The sequence below is a fragment of the Poecilia reticulata genome, chromosome 6, assembly GCF_904066995.2.
Source record: "Poecilia reticulata chromosome 6, P_reticulata-male-v2, whole genome shotgun sequence".
NCBI lineage: Eukaryota > Metazoa > Chordata > Actinopteri > Cyprinodontiformes > Poeciliidae > Poecilia > Poecilia reticulata.
The window spans coordinates 24812110-24831375 of NC_088835.1; the positions used below are offsets into that span (position 1 = coordinate 24812110).

General features: G+C 40.0%; 4 protein-coding genes across 7 annotated transcripts; 2 read left to right on the forward strand and 2 right to left on the reverse strand.

Moving 5' to 3' along the window:
* The first annotated feature begins 27 nt into the window (after positions 1-27).
* Positions 28-3500, forward strand: LOC103466523 (nuclear factor 7, brain-like). The gene is made up of 6 exons (XM_008412154.3): positions 28-544; positions 791-886; positions 1046-1276; positions 1901-1923; positions 2004-2122; positions 2731-3500. Exons 1-6 carry the CDS (start codon positions 152-154, stop codon positions 3285-3287), a joined length of 1419 nt encoding a protein of 472 aa, XP_008410376.2. The 5' UTR covers positions 28-151; the 3' UTR covers positions 3288-3500.
* ighmbp2 (immunoglobulin mu DNA binding protein 2) lies at positions 3425-10583 on the reverse strand. 3 transcript variants are annotated; one of them, XM_008412156.2, is made up of 16 exons: positions 10451-10582; positions 10131-10219; positions 9372-9541; positions 9079-9274; positions 8902-8999; positions 8655-8818; positions 8348-8548; positions 8101-8248; positions 7854-8028; positions 7063-7245; positions 6851-6969; positions 6664-6758; positions 5411-5534; positions 4525-5325; positions 4250-4449; positions 3425-3698 (listed from the first exon to the last, which is right to left on the reverse strand). In XM_008412156.2, exons 2-16 carry the CDS (start codon positions 10205-10207, stop codon positions 3501-3503), a joined length of 2949 nt encoding a protein of 982 aa, XP_008410378.1. In that variant the 5' UTR covers positions 10208-10219; positions 10451-10582; the 3' UTR covers positions 3425-3500. The 3 variants fall into 3 exon arrangements, with proteins under 3 accessions (XP_008410378.1, XP_081464353.1, XP_081464354.1); XM_081608227.1 differs by having other exon boundaries at positions 4250-5325; positions 10451-10583; XM_081608228.1 differs by having other exon boundaries at positions 4250-5325; positions 10417-10552.
* Positions 10584-10651: 68 nt separating this feature from the next.
* Positions 10652-14979, forward strand: chid1 (chitinase domain containing 1). 2 transcript variants are annotated; one of them, XM_081608231.1, is made up of 11 exons: positions 10652-11015; positions 11124-11267; positions 12053-12185; positions 12270-12314; positions 12396-12502; positions 12592-12833; positions 12939-13040; positions 13126-13275; positions 14127-14207; positions 14293-14335; positions 14432-14979. In XM_081608231.1, the coding sequence occupies exons 1-11, from the start codon at positions 10908-10910 to the stop codon at positions 14528-14530; spliced, it is 1254 nt and encodes a 417-aa protein (XP_081464357.1). In that variant the 5' UTR covers positions 10652-10907; the 3' UTR covers positions 14531-14979. The 2 variants fall into 2 exon arrangements, with proteins under 2 accessions (XP_081464357.1, XP_081464358.1); XM_081608232.1 differs by having other exon boundaries at positions 14296-14335.
* Positions 14980-16333: 1354 nt separating this feature from the next.
* gatd1 (glutamine amidotransferase class 1 domain containing 1) lies at positions 16334-19263 on the reverse strand. Its single transcript, XM_008412151.2, has 7 exons — positions 19100-19263; positions 18845-18921; positions 17111-17216; positions 16905-17012; positions 16734-16825; positions 16550-16643; positions 16334-16467 (listed from the first exon to the last, which is right to left on the reverse strand). Exons 1-7 carry the CDS (start codon positions 19146-19148, stop codon positions 16352-16354), a joined length of 642 nt encoding a protein of 213 aa, XP_008410373.1. The 5' UTR covers positions 19149-19263; the 3' UTR covers positions 16334-16351.
* Between the last annotated feature and the right edge of the window lie 3 nt (positions 19264-19266).

The window sequence follows — 19266 nt, forward strand, 5'->3', positions numbered from 1 at the left end:
TAAATATGTAATCACATGGAACCTTGAACATGCTGGGATTTTTAACTTGCTCGACTAGCTGGGCAGCATTTGCCGGAATCAGTCAGTGTAGAAACTACAGTGTAGAAGCTAGACGTTTTCTTATCTAGTCACTCTGTAGGCGGACACCATCATGATATCAACGAAGAAATCTGTCTCTGTGGAAGAGATATCCTGTCCTCGGTGCTCCAACATTTATACTTACCCCGTCCTTTTACTATGCGGACACAACGTTTGCAAACTTTGCCTGCACAAGTTCTGGGAGTGGAAAAAGAGTCAAGAATGTCCCGTGTGCGGCACTGAGTCTTCCTCCGGGATGCCTGCTGTCAACCAGGATCTGACGTTAATCGTGGAGGAGTTTCAAACCAAAAAGGCCATGGATCAGGAGATTTGTGTGCTTCATAATGAGAAGTTGAAGGTTTTTTGCGACAACGATGAGGTTCCCATCTGTCTCGTCTGCCAAATATCAAGGGACCATAAAGTGCACAAGTGCTGCCCAGTGGAGGAAGCAGCTCAGCAGAAAAAGGTATAGTATGAATAAAAACAAGGAGGAATCAAACATGGTAAGATAACAGTATGATAAGAAAGACAAGTCTGGCTACCTTCTAGTTGAGGATAGGGAGATTTTTCTTTTCTCTGTGTGTGTGTGTGTAAAGTATCAGAACATAAAGACCAGAATTGTACCAACACTGTATCTTAGCTTGCTGTGAAAATGAAATTTAGCTATTCACAGTCAAGCATTTTCAAAGTGTTCTTAATGTTCTCATTTTAGACCGAAATTTCTAACATCCTTGGGTCCTTAAGAAAGAAAGTAAGAACAATGAGTAAAACTAAACACCAATGGGAGGAGATCAAAACGTATATAAAGGTAAAAGCTTTTGGGATTATTTTTTTCTTGGATAATTTCACCAATTTTACCGTTTTAATCCTAATGTTGAGCTCTAAGGTTACCTTTTTCCTGTAGGGACGGAAAAGTCCCTCCTTAGCAAACACTAACCAGAATAACCAGCCTGCTCCAATGTTGCAGACTCAAAGTGATGAAATCGAGACGGCGATAAAGGGGGAGTTTCTGCAGCTTCACCAGTTCCTCAGGGATGAAGAAGACATGAGGCTGAGAATGCTCAAACAGGAAGAAACAATTAAAATACAGGTCATGTGTAATAAGATTGAAGACATAGAAAAGGAGATCCATGCTCTCAACTCCACCATCAGCAAAGTAGATATCGTCCTCAGAGCAAAGGATTTGCCATTCTTGCAGGTACAATCTACTGATTATGGACTTATATCTTTGATAAACTAGTCAATATTAATTTCACGGAAATTCTAAGTCAACAGTTGCATGTTCTCTTTTCAGAATATGTGGATTTTAGACATTTAAGTTAAATTAAAGGTGAATTAGTGGATACAGGCTCACAGGAAATGACACCGACCTCTGAAATATCCACAAAAAGCAAGAAGAGGATCATTTCAATTTGAATCATCTTTTAAATCGATGTGAACTTTGTGAACACAACAGCTTGGGGCTAAAGAGAATATTGTAAATGTTCCAAATAATTTGGAAACTACTGATCACTCAGAGGGAACAAAGAAAATCTAACATTTTCAATGGGTCATGATTGCCATAAATGGTTAGAAGTTACCAGAACCTTCTTAGTTTTAAATATAGGCTGCACCAAAATTCATAAGATATATTGGTTTATAGATGTATTCCTGCCCATTCACGTTTTTCCACATTTTGCCACATTGCAACTATAAGTTCTGGTGCATTTTTGTTTTAAAAAAAGATTTTGTAGCATGAGTGGGCTTTATTGGCCGTAATTGGGGCAAGAGAAGGGAAGAAAGCAAGTGTCTTAAACATGTTTTTTTTTTACTTCATGTTTAGGAATATAAGCGAACAAAGCAAAGGTATGTAGCTCTCAGTCTGCAAAACATCAGTAATAAATGTTTCTATAAACCAATGTCAGTATGATTTTCACATGTTTCAGCGTCAAACGCAACATCCAGGAGCCTGAGACCATGAGAGACATTTTGATTAATTCTGCCAAGCATCTGGGAATACTCAAGTTCACAGTTTGCCAGAAGATGTTGAAAAATGTCAAATATGGTGAGCACATTTACCATTAGGTTTACAAAACCACTGATTAACCTATTAAAAAAAGTTTTTTATATATTCATTAATCAGTCACTATGTTGTGACAGTTTCACATGAGAAATGTAACCTGAGAAGAGATCACATCCTCCGTGCTGGTATTGCGCCTGAAGAAATGCACCGCTCCTATCAAAATGAACCAATCAGAGCCCGGAGGAGGGTCTTGGCACCGTCAATCAACCTCGTAAACGCACTACTAAATGTGCTAATGGTGGAGAAACAACAAACCATTGAAGGAACACCGTTTATCCACTGTCATGGGTGGCCATGCTAACTAGCCTTAGCATTCAGGACGGGCTGTGCTGACAGGGAGACGTTGTGTGGTAGCAGAGAGCAAGGGAGGAGATGATTGACAGCACCAAGACCCTCCTCCTGGCTCTGATTGGCTGTTTCGACTAAGCGCTGGGAGAAGGCAGAGGAGCTCAATTTTTTTTCACAGATTATTCGTCTCATACTATTGTCGCGTCAGAACTGTTCCAACAAATATGTGAAACAATAATGTATAATTTTTTTTAAATAAAAGGTTACATACTGCGGCTTCAACTGAACTTCCTGTTTTGCAGCTTCAGTCGTTCTGGACTCGAACACGGCCCATTCCAATCTGAAGCTGACCCAGGAGCTGACCAGTGTGCAGTACAGCAACAAGCTGCGTCTGCCCGACAACCCTGAGCGCTGCAGCAGCCGCATGTGCGTGCTGGGCGCCACCGGGTTCACGTCCGGGAAGCACAGCTGGACCGTAGAGGTGGGCCACAGCAAAGACTGGTTCGTAGGGGTGGCGCGTGAGTCCATCAAAAGGAAAAGCACCACCTTCCTGAGCCCCGAAGAGGGATACTGGGTGATGGGCCAGTGCAGCAAAGACTCCCTCTGGGCTCAGACCTCGCCTCGCACCAGGGTGTCGGTGAAGCAGATGCCGGAGAGGCTTACCGTGCAGCTGGACTGCGACAAAGGAAGGGTAGTTTTCACCAATGCTGCCGACTCAGCCGTGATATACACGTTCAAAGACAAATTCACAGAGAAACTCTTCCCGTACTTCTCTGTTGGGTTGTGTGAGGACTGGAAAAACTCGAGCCCACTCACAGTCTGCGCTCAGACAATGAAAGTGGTTCCAGAGAAGGCCTAGGAAGTGAAGTGGGAATGCATGGCGTTGGGTCTTTAAGGGGCAAAATCAAAAGAACAGAGGTAAACGTAATTCTTTTGACATAAAATTAAAACTAAGCAACATTCTGTGTCAAATGAGGGACATTGGAGTATTTTGAGTTGAATATTTGAGCCGCTTTATTTAGTCAGAACAAAGTCTTCACATTCAATAAACTATAAAGGTTATTTTACGACATTAAGTGTCCGTCTCCTTGTTCTTTGGTTTCCTTTGTGATGCCATATCTTTCAGCTTAGAGTCCAGTTTTCTTTGTAGGTACACTTTCTTATTAGGGTCCAACGATTTGTCTTTCTTCCCACTCCCGGCATAAAGAACCCCCTCTTTGCTTATTCTCATCCGAGCGTGAGACTTTGCCTTATCGCCACAGCCATGAACCTAAAACAACAAAACAAAACGGCACTTAGAAAACAGCAATACATTGGAATATCGCTGAAAAGCAGATCGTTTCAGGAATTTAACTAAAATGTGAAACTCTCTGGTTATTCTGCTTCATAACATTCAACGATGTTATTATTTTTAAAAATGGGACAATATGTGTTAATGAACATTTACATGGTGGCTTATTTCCATCTCTAGTTCCATTGGCAGGTTGATGTTAAAGCACAATACTAAATGCAGAAATAAAAATCACAAAATAACACGACGGAGTGAGAAATGCATAAAACAATCGTAAAAATCTATACATCTTCATATATACTCAATGTTGACATTTTTGGCTCTCGGAGAGCCCGTTTTTAAGATATTTGGTTTCTCCTAAACCCGTATTTGTTGCACCTACTTATACAACTTGTTTTCCTTCCACTCAATTTTCCGTTATAATGCTTAGATACTGCACTCTGAACAGCCAGCTTCTTTAGCAATGAAAATAAATGACTGGAGTAAATTAATTTCTCTACAGTATTGATCTGAGCCAGAGCGCTTCTTACCTCCGGTATGTGATGACTGAGACAGAACTGCCGGTTGCAGAAGATGCAAAGCTGGCCGAGTGTCAACACAGACGCTTTGCATTTCACAAAACTGCAAACACTGTCTGCCTTCACGACAGCGCTGATGAGAGCATCAAAGTCATCATCTGGAACGGCGGCAGCAGCGATGTCACAGGCCCCTGCCTTCATTTTGTTCTTTCCTGAGGGGAAATAACCCAGAGTTATCCTGTGAGCAGACGTGGAGTTGAAACACTTCCAGGTGGTTTGAGACAAACCTTTAGACTTCTTTGTTCCCTGAGCTGCAGGGTTGCAGTTCTGTTGCTTCTTTTGCTGGACGTTTTCCTCCCTCTTCTGCTGCTCCCTTCGCATCCTCTCCAGATGCAACGTCTTCAGATCTACTGAAGGTTGGTGGGATGGTGGCGGCTCACTCTGCAGAGCAGGAGCAGGCTCCTCCTCTTGGGTTTCCTCCTGCGTCGGCTCCTCGACAGGCTCCGATGCCACGGGCCGGGAGACGGTGATGCATCTGCCGCCGCCCTCTCCTCTGCTCTCATGAACGAGGCCCAGCTCCTCAGCGATCTGGTGGACCAGCAGGCGATCGTGGGAGTTGAAGGATGATGGGAACTGTAAATCCTTCATATTTACATCCTTCATGAAATTCTCCACTTGCAGTCTGATCTCAGCGTATCGGCTCTTGTTGTCTTTTTGGTCTTTCTGGGCTGATGTTTGGGACTTTGTGTGATTCTGTGAACCAGCTGTGTTGTCCGTAGAGTTGCTGGTCATTTTCTGGCCTTCCTTTGCTTTACCTGGAGCCTGATCTCTGTTCTTCTGCTTGCTAGATGTGGAGGAAGTGCTGGTCTTTGTGTCTTTGTGATCACGGGTGTAGTTCTGCGGCACGATATCTTGCAGGTACTCGAATGCAGTTCTGACCTCACCGACCTCGATCATGTGATCGACCAGAGATTTAAGGAAAGCGTGATTCCCAACTGTCTGCGTGTCGCACACTACGGCGATGTGACGTCTTGCGCGTGTGACGGCGACATTTATCCGTCTGTCCTCTGCAAGAAAACCCACCTCACCTAAAGAGGAAGAAAAAAAACTATTCAAAACAGCTCATGGTTATGATTTAGCAAAAATCATAAGAAATTTATATTAGGAAACAACCTTTTCTGTTGGAGCGAACTAACGACAGCACAACAGCTTCCTTTTCTCTGCCCTGAAATCCGTCCACAGACTTTATTTCCATCCCTGGGTGACGTGCAGAAAGCTTCTGACGCAGAAGATCAACCTTAGAGAAATGATGATTAAAAACATTTAATCCCTTTATAAAAGGTTTGATCCTGGACTTTAATTAAATATTAATAGTATACATTATGATGCATCATATTAACTTTATTATATTACAAATCAAGTAATATAAAAGGAAAAGCACAACTGTTTCTAGAACAATACTAATATTGAAGTTAAAGTTAATTCATACAATGAGTTTAATGTTAATTGCCAACTTTCTTATTTATTATTAATTTAAACATACTATAGACTAAAATGTTAAAAACTCAGTACCCTGTGGAGATTTATGAACAGGAACAAATTTAGTCACTCAGCCATTAACGTTGGGACTGAATTTCATGTTTTTATAAAATTATGTGGCAGGATAGTCTAAATATATTGTTGAGTAATCAGGAATTAACAAAACAAAATAAAATTCAATTTATTTTTTACATGGTAATAATATTTAGTTTCTAAATATTCCACAGATATCCATGTACTGATCTCATATCCATCCAAGTCAGCCAATTTAAACTTATGGATAAAGCTGTTGGTACCCCGCAGTGTTAATGACCAAAAATAACAAAATAATAAATAAAAACCTACTGAAAATTAACAAATGAAAATCAGATATTGGTTTTGAAATGTGGTACCCCAGAATAATAAAAAAGAAAGAAACTAATGAAACAGGTCTGGACAAAAATGCTGGTATACCATGTTCTAGAAATGTATGATTTTCTTTGCTTTAATTAACGTTAGTGAAGTTTTATTTATCATTTACTAATTAGTAATTTTGTCAGTTTCATCCTGTTTCAGCGACCGTTTTCATCATGGCTTTTTGGTCATTAACAGGTACCAACTTTTTTGTCCACTTGTGTGTTTGCTTTTATCTTAAAATAGTTTGTTCTGTGCTGATCAATTAATTTTGAAATGGCAATAATGTTCCTTATTTGACTCATCAATAAACAAAAGGAAATGTGTTTCAGGTTATTTTTACAATATATTTTCTTTGTTGTGCTCTAGTTTGTGAAGTGTATCGATGACTTATCATGTCTTCCGCACAGTAAAAAATGTTTGCCGGGTTCAGTTTCATTTTGTGAAGCTAAAAATCAGTGTTACCTGCAGCTCTTCTCAAACCAGAGACTTACTTGGAGATTATACGGAGCGATAACGGCAATGTCTTTAGCCTTTACTCCGGCTTCCGTCAGGCTCTTTATATGCAGTGAAACAATGTCGACCTCACCTGAAGACACAGTCAGTAAAAGTTAAACTTTACACTAGAAAAATCAATAAACCCATTAAGATTTCCTACAGCCTTCCAGGAAAGACATTTACCTTGGTTCCCTTTGGACTGCTCGTCTGCCATCTCCCTTTCGTTCAGGCCACACCCTGCGGTGTCGATCAGAAGAAGTGGCGTGCTGGTCTCTTCGACGCAGGCAACGCCCGGCAGATCTCTGCAGAAGAAAAGATTTTGCAATTAGTTTCAGGAGTCAGCCTTCGTTGCCTTGGGAGTATGAGACATTCTCCAGGAGTGTGTGGAAACTTACTTCAATAAATGTTTCTCCACGGAACTGTGAGCGGTTAATCGTCCATGGTACATCTCTTTGGAGGCCCATTCCATGATAGCACTGTTCATGCGGTACTGAACTGTTAACATACGGACCACCGAGTCTCCATGCGTCTCAATAATCCTCTCCATGAGACTCAGGGACAGGCCTTTAGCTGCAGCTCTGTGCAGAAAGGACACAGACAGAACAGGATGGTTTGATGAGCTTGGTAAACGCTTTAAGTTTGTTTTCACAACACATTCATCTACAATTTAACCTGGATTTTTGTTTGCTATGACCCAAATAAAATCAGTGCTTATTTTACTATGTAGGCCTTGATAGTAGTTAATTCCTAAAGGCAGATTCAACAAATCAATGATTTTGGTCCATTTTAACATGAGAACTTTATGCAGTTGCTGCAGATTTTTCTGTGAATCTCCCATTCAATCCCACACTAAAGTTGGTTTAGTGTGGGATTGGCTTTGTGAGAGCCAGCGTTTAAGCATCCCCTGAATGGTTGCCATGGGAGATTCCTCAAACATGCATGAAAGAATCAAAGCAACACTTCAGATATGTTTTTGATGAGGTACTAACATTCTAACATGATGTAAAGCTCAAAAAAGAAGTCAATTTTACGTCATAAACCTTCCCTTTAAATTGATTGCATTGAAAATGTGTACATAAAAAAAGAGGACAGTGAGTGTGTTTTAAAGAGAACAGATCAGCTTTGCTCATTTAAAAGTCACATATAAATTCCTGGCTGTTAACAAAAACACATCTTGTTTTGTTACGTTTGTGATTTGATGGTTGGTGGTAACTGCTTGTAGTCTCCAGCCAGGATGCATTTGCGCACTCTGAGTAAAGCGATCCAGCAGCTGCTCTCCAGGGCCTGCGCACACTCATCGATCACCACCCAATCAAAATGCTCTGCCGGCAGGAACTTCAGAGGACCGTCGTCACATGCACCTGTGAACACAAACCTGCTCCATTATTTTTATTGCTGCAGGTGAAGGATGACGACCGCTTCGCTCCACTGACCGGTGTTTGTGGACAACACGACATCAGCACTCTTCAGGATCTCAGCGATGGCTGCCGTCTCCCTGTTTTTCAGCTCTTTCCTCAGCTCTCCTATTTCACGTTTAAAGTTTCCTCGCTCTCCTTTTTCGCTTTTCTTCTTCATCCCCACCTGAAAAGAAAAGCAAAAAAAGAACAAAACAAAGTTTCGTTAGCCTTTAGGAGACTAATAAATCTCCATCCTAGCAGGAATACAACCTCCAGTGCTGACCAGTGCTTTGTCGATGTCTTTCCGGATGTCGGCGATGATGTTTGCGTTGTCGCTCTGAGCGAGGATGGCGTCCAGTGAGTGTTTCTGGATGGATTCCAGCAGTCTGGCGGGGTGGCCCAGTCTCAGGACTTTGGCTTTACAGCGAGCAAGCCTCTCCACTAAATTATCAACGGCAACATTTGAGGGGGCACAACACAGGACCTGGACATGAACAGGACCATACTTATACCAGGGATCCAGCATCTGATTATTTAAGAAGCACATTATTTTTTTTTTTACTGTGCTAAATTATTGAAACTCTTTGCACCTTCTGGCCTTGTTTCACAGCTTGCAGGATGATCTCCACCACTGTGGTGGTTTTTCCTGTGCCTGGAGGTCCATGAACCACAGCCAGCTCTCTCTGTGAAAGAGCGAAGGATACAGCTTCTCTCTGGGAATCGTCCAATTCGGAATTAAAGAACTCAAAGCCATCTGATAAAACAAAAGAGCAAAATACACATATTTAATCAGAATGCTGCGATCTTTAAACTTGTTTTACAACCAGCTTCACTCACTTGACTGTGAGTGAGAAGAAGGCTGCGCGTCTCCAAAGAGAACATGTATCAGACTGGAAGCTGGTCCGGTTCTGTAGCCATTTAATGCATTCAAGGCCCTGCAGAGATGAACACATTATAAACATAAGATGGATTGAAGCTGAGTTTAAACTACTTCACCCTCTGGATGTTACTCACCGTTTCATCCGTTTGTAGGTAACATCATTGGCCAGCTTCAAGAGATTATAAAGACCATCTGAATCAAAGCTGGCTCCATCCTTCAGGTCATCAAAGGCCACACTGATAGAAGCTTGGCTGATCCTTGTTACTATTCCTGTGCAGATCTGTGAGGCTGCAATGCACCCAGAAGGGTCATATATGCCAACAATATCGCCTGTAAAACAAAAGAAAAAAAAAAAAAAGACGTGAATCCTGCTCTGAGAAACAATTAAAACCAAAGCAACAGTAATACTTTTAGGCTCCTTTGTCACCTGGCCCAAAGCTGTTGCTCGGAAGGGAGGAGAAACCGAGATGCTTCCTGGGCTCTAAAACGATGACGGTGCGACCGTACAGGCCGGTGGACTGACTCCCTATCTGAAGCTTCAGCAGGCAAACTCCTTTATTCTGAAGATCCTTCAAGGAAATGTTCTCCTGCCATATCCTGAGGATTGAATATGTCATTTTACAAACACAACTACGATATGAAAAAAATATTTGGTATTTTTTTAAATCATATTTTGAAGACATAACTTTAGGACAAACTGAGGCTTGTCATGAACAAGATGTATCAGTTTTCATCATAGGGTTATATTGATTAAAAGAGGATTATTAATCTATGAGAGTATGCAACCTAGAACTTCACAAGCACAATTAGTACTTTCAAAAATCAGCTTACATTTTGTTTTGGAATTTCCGTCACTTAAATTGAATCTATTAAAAAAACCTTAAATAGGAATGTCATGTCTGTATCATAAAAATAAACTCAGGAAAGAATTTATAGTGTACACATCTAAAATGATCAGTTTACAAGGAGAACCCTTTTCAATCAATCAATTTCTGTTTTTTCTACATAAAAAACAACAAAATAAATAGCAGATTCAGTAAAACCTTTGGTTATCTTTACTTAGACTTTTGGGAAGAAACGTCTCAAAAGTTTCAGTATTTGAAAGTTTGCATTTCTGAAGGTTAATGTGGGATTGTATATGGCTCTTTTTGTTAATAATAAATAATAGCTTGTAAACATGTCATACTTGGTTTCCTCTATTTCAGCCTCTCGCTCCTCCTGTAGAAGCTCCAGAGTCTTGGACACAAATTTCTCCACTGCCATTGCTCAGTACACCTATAGTACATAAGAAAAACAACGAAAGTATAATTTATGCTGCTTTATTTAATCAATCAAAAAATATATTTGAGATTTGAAATGCTGGCTCTCATATTTTTAGACTTTAACCTGTGTAATGAAGCTCATTGACGTAAACAGAAAGAATTATGTTGACACGGCAACATTTGGGACGAAATTTTAAGAAAGTAACTCACAGTTCAGTTTGGAGTCAAGAATGTAAATACGTACTGTAGTTGTTCAAATACCCGTCAAAAGTCTTCTCTTACATTGCACCATAAATACCCCTGCGTCTGTTTACAGCAGCCTGCTTTGACTTCTGTCATCCGGTTTTTAAGTCCACCACACTGCCACCTACCGGCTGGGAAGATATGTTTTTGTGATTGGTCAGAACTTTTATTTTGAAAACCACAAGACGCGGAAGTTACCTAGCTGTGGTGACGCTTCAACAACACGTTGAGCTAAGTTTTCAATCAGTGACAGTCTGTTTTAAATCATATAAACGCGTTTATTGTTTTTTCCTTTTCACAGCGGTAAATGTTAACCGTACCCTTTGCGGTCGCTGTCTCACGTCACACATCAGGACATGGTTTTTAATCTGCTTCATCTGTGGCAGATAGGAAGGAAGGAAGAAAGCACTTGCACTGACATACTTGAGCCAGATAATTATTAACTGACATTTCAAAAAATGAAGTCTATGTTGATGTTTCTGCTACATGCCAGCGCTTTCTGCTGGCTGGTCGGTGCCACTCTGTCAAAAACGGATTCAAAGAAGTCGCAGAAAGTTGAAGCGCAGGCAAGTAGCAGCTTCTCCCCACCTGTGAACTAAGGACTGCTTAGTGTAAACACTCGATGCTTTTGCTCAAAAACTCAAACCGTTTTCTTCCTTTATTTCGCCTTTCAGAGTTCTCCAGCTGAATCGTCTGTGTTGGACAGAGGCCTTGTTGTGACAGATGTGCAGTGGAAGGACATAGTGAAGGAAGAAAAGAGACACTGTGCTCATATCAAGAAGACATTTGAAGGACCATTGCTGGGATATATCACGCCTGTAAGTCTCTATCTAAAAAAAAATGTGCATCTTAATTGTTGTTATTCAGACGTTAATTGGTTGTTACCGCAGCCAAAAAGGAATCGGATTGCTGCCTACACTTGTAACCTAGACAAATGGTTATTATTAGCAACTCTTAAATTCTTAATGAGAATTATAGTACTTATCAGTCTTTTGTAAATCATTCTTTTCCATAGCGTTAAAGTAATGCTTTAACTTAATTGAGTTGAAGCATTACAAAAAGGTTTGGCATGTTTTGAAACTTCACTTGGGTGAAGAAGTTTGCCTTAGGTTTGAGTTTTATGAGGACTTATTTGATGAAATGCAATTAAATATCAGTTATTTTGACACCAACCTGGTGTCGAGATAATTACCATGAGTCTTGTGTTTACTGATAATAAATCAAACTGAATCTATGGTGGAAAGGAACATCTTGTAGTAGAAGCTTTGCTGAACAATCAGGAAACGATTCAGGTATGAACAATGTTTCACTTAACTTCATGTGCCGTTTTTTTTTTTTTTTGTCCTAATTTTCCCCTTGCTCTGCGAAGAGGTGAATCTGGACTCATCACACCTCAAGACCTTCTATTGTTTGAGTCCAACATTTATGTTCCGTAGCAAAATGAGGCCATTTTTTTCAATTAGAGATACAGATCTGTGGTTTTCTTAAGGCTACACTTCTCTTGAGTTCTCTTCACATATTCTATGACAAACCAGTGGACACGTATTTGTTCATTTTCATCTGACCAGTCCTCTCTCGTTTCATATTTGTTGGCGTCCTGCAGTGGAACTCCCATGGCTATGATGTCGCCAAGCAGTTTGGCTCCAAGCTGTCGTCGGTCTCTCCGGTTTGGCTGCAGCTCCGCCGACGAGCTCCCGGGACGTTTGACGTCACAGGACTCCATGATCACGACGCTGGTAGATGATTCACTTCACTGGCAGCCAAATTTTAAATATCTGCTCATTCTCATACAGTAAAATAACATGCTTTTGTCTCTCTAGGCTGGGTCAAAGCTGTACGCAAGTCAAACAAAAAAGTCAGGATGGGTGAGCAGATGCCGCCTGTTAGTGGATGTGGTTTGAGATCAGGAGGTTGTTTCATGGTTTTCTCAACCTGTTTATATCCAGTGCCCAGAGTGTTGTTTGACGGCTGGTCCTACCAGGATTACATGAGCGTGTTTGGGAGTGAGGATGAAATCGAGGAGCTGTCAAGCGAACTCTTAGATGTTGCTAAGGTAATAAATGTATTGGGTTTATCTTTTAGCTTTTTGCGGTTTTGTCGTTCGCTCAACATGAGTTTGATGGGAACTTTGTGGCCTTTCAGACGGAGGGTTTCGATGGATTTACCCTGGAGCTTTGGAGCCAGCTGGGCGGGAACAAGAGAAAGCGAGTTACTCTTTTGAAAAGGGATATTGGAGGAAAACTCTTTAATGTTTTTAATTTTATTAAACAGTTTTTAATCTCTCTTATTAACAGGGAGCTTGTTCATTTGGTGAAACATGTGTGCGAGACTTTAAATGCTAAAAAGTTGGACTGCATACTAGTTATCCCGCCAGCTGTGACGAGGTGAATATAATTATTATATATTCAACAACTACTTTTGTGTAAAACAAAACCTTAAACTGTTCCAATTTAAGGAAAAAAAAAATAAATTTTTGCTGTAATTATCAGTTCGGGGAGCCCAGGGATGTTTGGCAGGGAGGAGTTCGATGAGTTGGCCCCTGTTGTTGATGGATTCAGCCTCATGGCCTACGACTACTCTAGTGGACCCAGGTGAGTTCATAGATGAGAGGATTTTTCTGAAAGCAGGAAGAGAAAATTAAGAAATCGACCCTTTCCTTTTCAATTGTTCTAACAGACCGGGTCCGAGCTCGCCGCTGCCGTGGATCAGAGACTGTGTTCTGCAGCTTGCACCGAACACTCAGTGGAGACAAAAGATCCTGCTTGGACTGAATTTGTATGGCCTTGATTTTTCAAGCCATGGGACAGAGCCAGTGCTGGGTGGGAGGTGAGATGGAACCGTTGGTTCTTTGCTGGTTAAATGAGCTTGTTTCAGTTTTTATCGAGTTGTCCTTCAGGATTTAGTTATTGCTGCAAAACCAGAGAAATGACTTGTTCATAAAATCCTATCACTTATTTTTCATCTCTGTTACTAAATACAAGAGATTGCCATTGAATGTCATCAGAGGAGGGGGACTATAACCCTAACTGATTAACTAAGGTTAGCTTATCAGTTAGCTAACAGGTAATTCCACATCCCAGTAACCTGGGATGTGGAATTACCTGTTTGACCAAATATAATTAATTACATTTCAGATCAAATTTGGCTCCTGGACCGAATTATTTCGATCCTTCGTGACCTCTCTGCAGAGTAAAGGAATGTTGATCAAGTTATTCTAGGATTAGTTCAAATATTTAATTCATTGCTGGACTGACTGCTAGAACTGAATCAAGTGGTGCTTTAACAAAATGTTAGCTTCAGGGTGGAGCCATTTATGCAACAAGCTCACCCTAGCTTATTTTTCTCACCCTAACAAATTTCTCAGTTCAGTCAGTTGAATAATGCAAGATAAATGTCTCATTAAAGGAAGAAAAAGATCAGATAAAAAAAAAAAAAATACAAAACCTTAACATTTTAACAGTAGTGAACTTTTTTTATATCTGCTGAACATTTTTACCTGACTTGTATTGCTGGTAGTAAAAGTACCCTGGTTAAATTGCATGGTTTGCTACCAGATCGTTCTCAGGTGTAAATCCGTTCTGAGACCAAAATTCCAACTGCTTAGAGAAATCTAACGTAGCGTAAGGAAAAACATTCAGGAGCTTTAAAAGTTTCCATTTCCTGGCTGTTCTCTATAGGTACATTGAGATTTTGCGAGAACAAAGACCAAAGATGACCTGGGATGAATACTCTGCTGAGCATCACTTCAGTTACAAAAGGTACTGAATAAATAAAAAAAAAAAAAACACTTGAAGTTTGACTCTGTGAAGCATTTCTAAATAAATGTTCTTCCCTTCTTCCCAGAAGCAATGCTGCAAAGCATGTGGTGTACTATCCTTCACTGAAGGTAAACTTTTTTTATTATAATTATTATAGTGCAAATTATAACAGTAAAGAAATGTAAAATATTAAAACAATTATTTTTTTTTTACCTTTTTTGCAGTCAATCCACATGAGGATTTCTTTGGCTTCCGAGCTGGGAACAGGATTATCTTTATGGGAAATGGGACAAGGACTGGATTATTTCTATGATCTCCTATAAACGTTGGACTTTTTCATAAGGGAAACAGTGTTTTTGGTGTCTGTAAAAAGAATTTTATAATTTTTTTTGTTTGCCTCTTTGAACTAGAGAAGGAAAAAATGCGGCAAAAGAATCGGTCTGGAAAATAATCAGCTGGTTTGAGGGTCATGAAAACGTGGACAGCTTGTTTTGGAAAAAGCACTTAAAGAAAACATTGGTACTTCAGATTTGTTTCATTTGTGTTAATTTATGATTTTGTAACTTGTACAGTGCAGAAATTGATGTTCAGGGCTGTAACAACTACAGTTTCCCAGGAATGTTTTCACCCCCATTGACTTCACACATTTTGTTACTGACTTATTGTGAAAGAGATCTGAATATTGTTTTCTTTAAGAAATGTAAGCAAAATAATATGCTGTTACACAGTAAAAAAAAAAACATGTTTTCAAACATTAAATGTCCAGAAAGTACCTCTGCTTTTCAAGAATGAAATGTGTGAGGAACCACAACCTGAATAATGAGGATGAGGGAGTGTACAGGCCAGATATCAAATATCGCCAACACAATTCACCAAACAGGCCTTTATGATAAAATAACCAGACTGAAGCCCCTCGTTATCGAAAACAATTGAGATTTTACAGATTAGGAAAGACATTTCTTAAATATAACTGTTTTGACCTGAGCTTCCACCATCATCCTTTGATGCAAGTGGCTGCTGCTCAGAGTACAGCTTTTCCTGAAGGAAATATATGGAATGATGCAGTAATCTCTTGTGATGCACAGTGGTGGCAGCATCATGCTATAGGGCTGAGATTCTGTGACAAAAATGTAAACATGGCAGCAGAATAGATTTTTGTTTTTAAAAACAACCTGTTCTAGAAAGTTCTGGATTCTTTGACCTTCCAGAATAACTTTGGCTAAAAAATAAAGAACCAACTCCATCCATTTCCATCCAAGAACCAACTTAAGATTTTAAATATAAATTTAAATATACAATATAAATGCAAGTTCTTTTTTTTTCATGGAAAAAATAACATTCCACTACTGAATGGCTCTAAAAGTATCGATGTTTATGCAGGTTTAGATGTGACGTGTTCCAAAACTGGAAACGGAGCAGATGTCAACGTCCGATAAAATAGAGCCATGATCTTTGTGCTGAGGTTCTATGATTTTATTTACTTTAAAGCTAAAAATAAGAATAAAATGGTTTTTCAAAAGTGAACAAACTTTATCTTGTAGATATTTGTCAAACTATGCGTTCGTTTTCTCAAAAGGTCACGTAATATTTGTGACTCTAAACCAGTTTTGCTTAGCTAGATCGAGAGCAAAAATAACTATCTGAACTGTAAAGGTTGCAGAACCCTGGACTGTAGTGACAAAATAAGAAAGTAGTGGGTGCGGGCCCAGCCAGAACCTGGACTTCAGTTCAACTGAACATCTCTGGAGATACCAAAACTGTCAGTCTGGACAGATCTCCTCTCTGCAGGTTTTTACTGTAGAGGATGAAGAGAATTCCTAGACTTGAGGTTGTGATTAAAGCCAAAGGTACTTAAACACAATATCAAGGTAAGGCATGCTGGATTAATGCATTTTGTCAAAAATAAAAGGCTGTTATGTCCTGTTGGTTACCGAGTTCAGACAAAAAACTTAATCCTAATTTGGAAAAAGTTCAGAAATGTGTGAAAAAAATTGAAGGGTGTCAATTCTTTGTTGTTGCATCTGTGACTTTTTACTGAGAAGATTAACAAGTAGTTGTGCACGTATTTGCAGCTGAACCCATCGTCTTCAAAGATTTGTTCCAGACAAATGCTTGTTACTAACAGATCCAGACAGAGAGACCTTTTATTTGGCATTGCAAAGGAGGATGAGATTATTCACTGCCAGTGACGTCGACTGCTGATTCTGTCCAGTTATGACGTGTCTGTCCACAACTACATGCACGGCGTCTTCTTGACTCGCTGGGAAACGGAGATGAGCGTTAAAGCGGTTTGAGGAACAGTGATTGTATTTGTTCAGTGTCTGCGCTGAGCAGCTGCTCACCTGTATAAGATCCTCCGCTGTCTTTTACAAAATCCTCCACAATAAGGGGAAGGTTGGCAAAGTCGGGCTGACGCACCAGTTCAAACACAGACGGCTTTGAGGAAAACATCGATTATTAGGTAGCTGGTACACATGCGATATTTCTGAGTAAACATCCCACCTCACCCCATAAGAGAAGACTAACCCCTGTTACGCTGTAACCACTGAAGATCCACTTCTGCCCGTCGGTGGCGCAGCACAGCGCTGACACGCCCTGTCCAACAGCACACACGGGCTCTGCACAAGGCGGAGAAAACAAAAATACAGCGAGCACTGAGGCTGTTAACAAAGACATTAACACAAGTCTGGAACTCACTCTGCTGGGAGATGAACTGTGTGAGAATTCGGTGCATGGAGCCGCTGTGTGCCAGGTCGTTCGGCGCTCCAGGGCAGTCGGGGATAAGCAGCGCCTGGTATCTGGCACCTTGGGAAAGATCGGCGGATCATAACCGAGCAGAGTCCAACCAATATCAGCAGCAGACATTAAAACGGCAGATGGGTTGTGGAATCAACTCTTCTCACCATCTATGGATTCGAGTTTGGCTGGTGTTGCGTAGGACTTCACATTAAAGTCCTGCACCCATCTCGCTGTGCTTTCATCAACTCCTACAAAGTCTATTGGCTTTCCCTGTATTTCCACAAAACACGCAATCGTAGTAAAATAGAACAGATTACAAAGTGCTGACATCAAACTGGCAGCTATAAGTTAAATAGCACGACGAAAACTCTGTTAGTGGAAAAGACTTTGGCTTCGGTAAACATCTTATTCGAGACCTGAAAATTTCACCTTTACCATTTCTGATCAGCAAGTCAAATACTAAAAAAATCTAATTTATGCATAAAAAAAAAAATTGTTATATAAATACATCAACAAAGTGCTTGTTCTTTGACACAATGTTTTGGTTTACTAAAAATATGAACAAAATGGCAGACATACCACTCTATGCATTGCGTGAAGGTATTATCTTGCAATCTCATAATTTCCTGCTAGATTCAAATCAATTTCCAGTATCAAAAAGCTTTTAAGGAAGGAATGAACTGACAAACTTAATTGACCTTCTGATTCCTCATTCTCACCAACTGGTCCCAGTTCTTTTCTTTCTAAGGGCTAAAGCTCACAAGAGAAAATCATTTGCTGTGGATTTTTAATTTTTTTATATATAGAGAGAGATTAGATTAGATAGAGAGGTAGATTTGGATGAAACACAACATGACAGAAAGAAAATATTTTCCCCAGATATACATAAAGCATACCATCTTATTTTTGAGCTTAACTGGCTGATCGACTGGGGCATCACTGCTTGAATTAAACCAAAATGAACAAAGTATGTGCTATAGTGTTCGAAAGAAAATCGCGAATGTGAATAGACCAGAAAGGTTTGATCTGATCAGAACTTCTCAAGAAACAAGAAAATGCGAGAAACCTATTTTGTTCACCGGATGAATAGTGCTATTTTGAATTGATGAGATCCTTTTACCGCCTTAGTGGGTTGCAGGATGTCACCACGATAACACACATAGGATATCTCAAAATAGAACATTGCATAAAAGTGCAATGCTTCTTGCCAGTTGTCTCAGAAAGCAAAATAGTGACTCGCAGGTAAAGAAAACCCAAAACTCAGTGTCTCAGAAAAGTATAAATATCACATTAGAGCGATCATAGATGGATGTTTTAAGCACAAATGTCAGGCTTCCAAAAAGTATGTCCATTTCTATGCAAAACATGTCCAACTTTGATTTCTAAATGAAATGCAGAATTGACTTTTATCTGAATACAGAGTTCTGGACCATAATGCCATGGTTCTGTTTCCTTTATCTGATGCTGCCCATGTCTAATATTCATCTGTGTGTCTGGAATAGATTTAGCTTTACAAATCTCTCAAGACTGAGGTTCTCATTGTTGCGTCTTTTCCTACCATACTTCTTCCTTCCAGCCAATTTTCTTTTAATATGCTTGGATACAGAACTCTGTGAACAGCCAGCTTCTTCAGCAATGTCCATTTGTTTCCATTAATTACCTTTTTTTCCAGAGTATTCCACTTTTCTGAGACACTGAATTTTGGGTTTTTGTCATCTGTAAGCCATAATCATCAAAATTACAAAAGCAGGTTTGGGATATCACTATGAGATGATTATATAGCTTCACCTTCTGAGATAGCTGGCAAAGAAATATTGCGCTTTTACAGATTTTTTTTTTGTGACGTACTTGTACTCAGCACTTGCTTTTTAGGCATTCATTCATATTCAAGCTCTTACCCCTGGTGTGGCGGTCTGCAGATTGAAAGCTGTGCTGCAAAGACTGAAGCACTGCAGAAAGGATTTGGCGGAGACCCCTGAACGAATAAAACACACCAATTTAACACTTTAAAAAAAAGACAACAATGCTCTACAACAGCACATTCGGCTACAGTTTAAATTAACCATGGATAACATTGTTGAATTACAGCTAATAGGCTCCGTAAATGACGGCTCTGCTCCGACACTATGCAGTGAAAGCCGCAGTGGACTCACCTTGAGGGGAAGCGCTGGCCACTATTAAGCAGGTTGGTTTCGCAGACATTTTATTATTATTTTTCCCAAAGAAGATAATAGAAGTGCAACAAAAACAACAAAAAAACGATCTAACGAGGAAGTAAGGTCAGCTGACAACAACATCCCCAAAAATAATTTCAGAATAA

Bases quoted from the DNA above. Each gene is read 5' to 3' on its own strand.
- LOC103466523 (XM_008412154.3), top strand. From the start codon at position 152: ATGATATCAACGAAGAAATCTGTCTCTGTGGAAGAGATATCCTGTCCT. The intron at 1,924-2,003 runs GTATGTAGCTCT...CACATGTTTCAG, and splicing joins TATAAGCGAACAAAGCAAAG to CGTCAAACGCAACATCCAGG. The intron at 2,123-2,730 runs GTGAGCACATTT...CCTGTTTTGCAG, and splicing joins GTTGAAAAATGTCAAATATG to CTTCAGTCGTTCTGGACTCG.
- ighmbp2 (XM_081608227.1), bottom strand. From the start codon at position 10,207: ATGGCAGTGGAGAAATTTGTGTCCAAGACTCTGGAGCTTCTACAGGAG. The intron at 9,542-10,130 runs GTATGACATGTT...TTCAATCCTCAG, and splicing joins GCTGAAATAGAGGAAACCAA to GATATGGCAGGAGAACATTT. The intron at 8,549-8,654 runs GTGCAAAGAGTT...GTTCATGTCCAG, and splicing joins CTGTGAAACAAGGCCAGAAG to GTCCTGTGTTGTGCCCCCTC.
- chid1 (XM_081608231.1), top strand. From the start codon at position 10,908: ATGAAGTCTATGTTGATGTTTCTGCTACATGCCAGCGCTTTCTGCTGG. The intron at 11,268-12,052 runs GTAAGTCTCTAT...GGCGTCCTGCAG, and splicing joins TGCTGGGATATATCACGCCT to TGGAACTCCCATGGCTATGA. The intron at 14,336-14,431 runs GTAAACTTTTTT...CCTTTTTTGCAG, and splicing joins TGTACTATCCTTCACTGAAG to TCAATCCACATGAGGATTTC.
- gatd1 (XM_008412151.2), bottom strand. From the start codon at position 19,148: ATGTCTGCGAAACCAACCTGCTTAATAGTGGCCAGCGCTTCCCCTCAA. The intron at 17,013-17,110 runs GTGAGAAGAGTT...ATCTTTCCCAAG, and splicing joins CAAACTCGAATCCATAGATG to GTGCCAGATACCAGGCGCTG. The intron at 16,826-16,904 runs GTGAGTTCCAGA...CGCCTTGTGCAG, and splicing joins ACAGTTCATCTCCCAGCAGA to AGCCCGTGTGTGCTGTTGGA.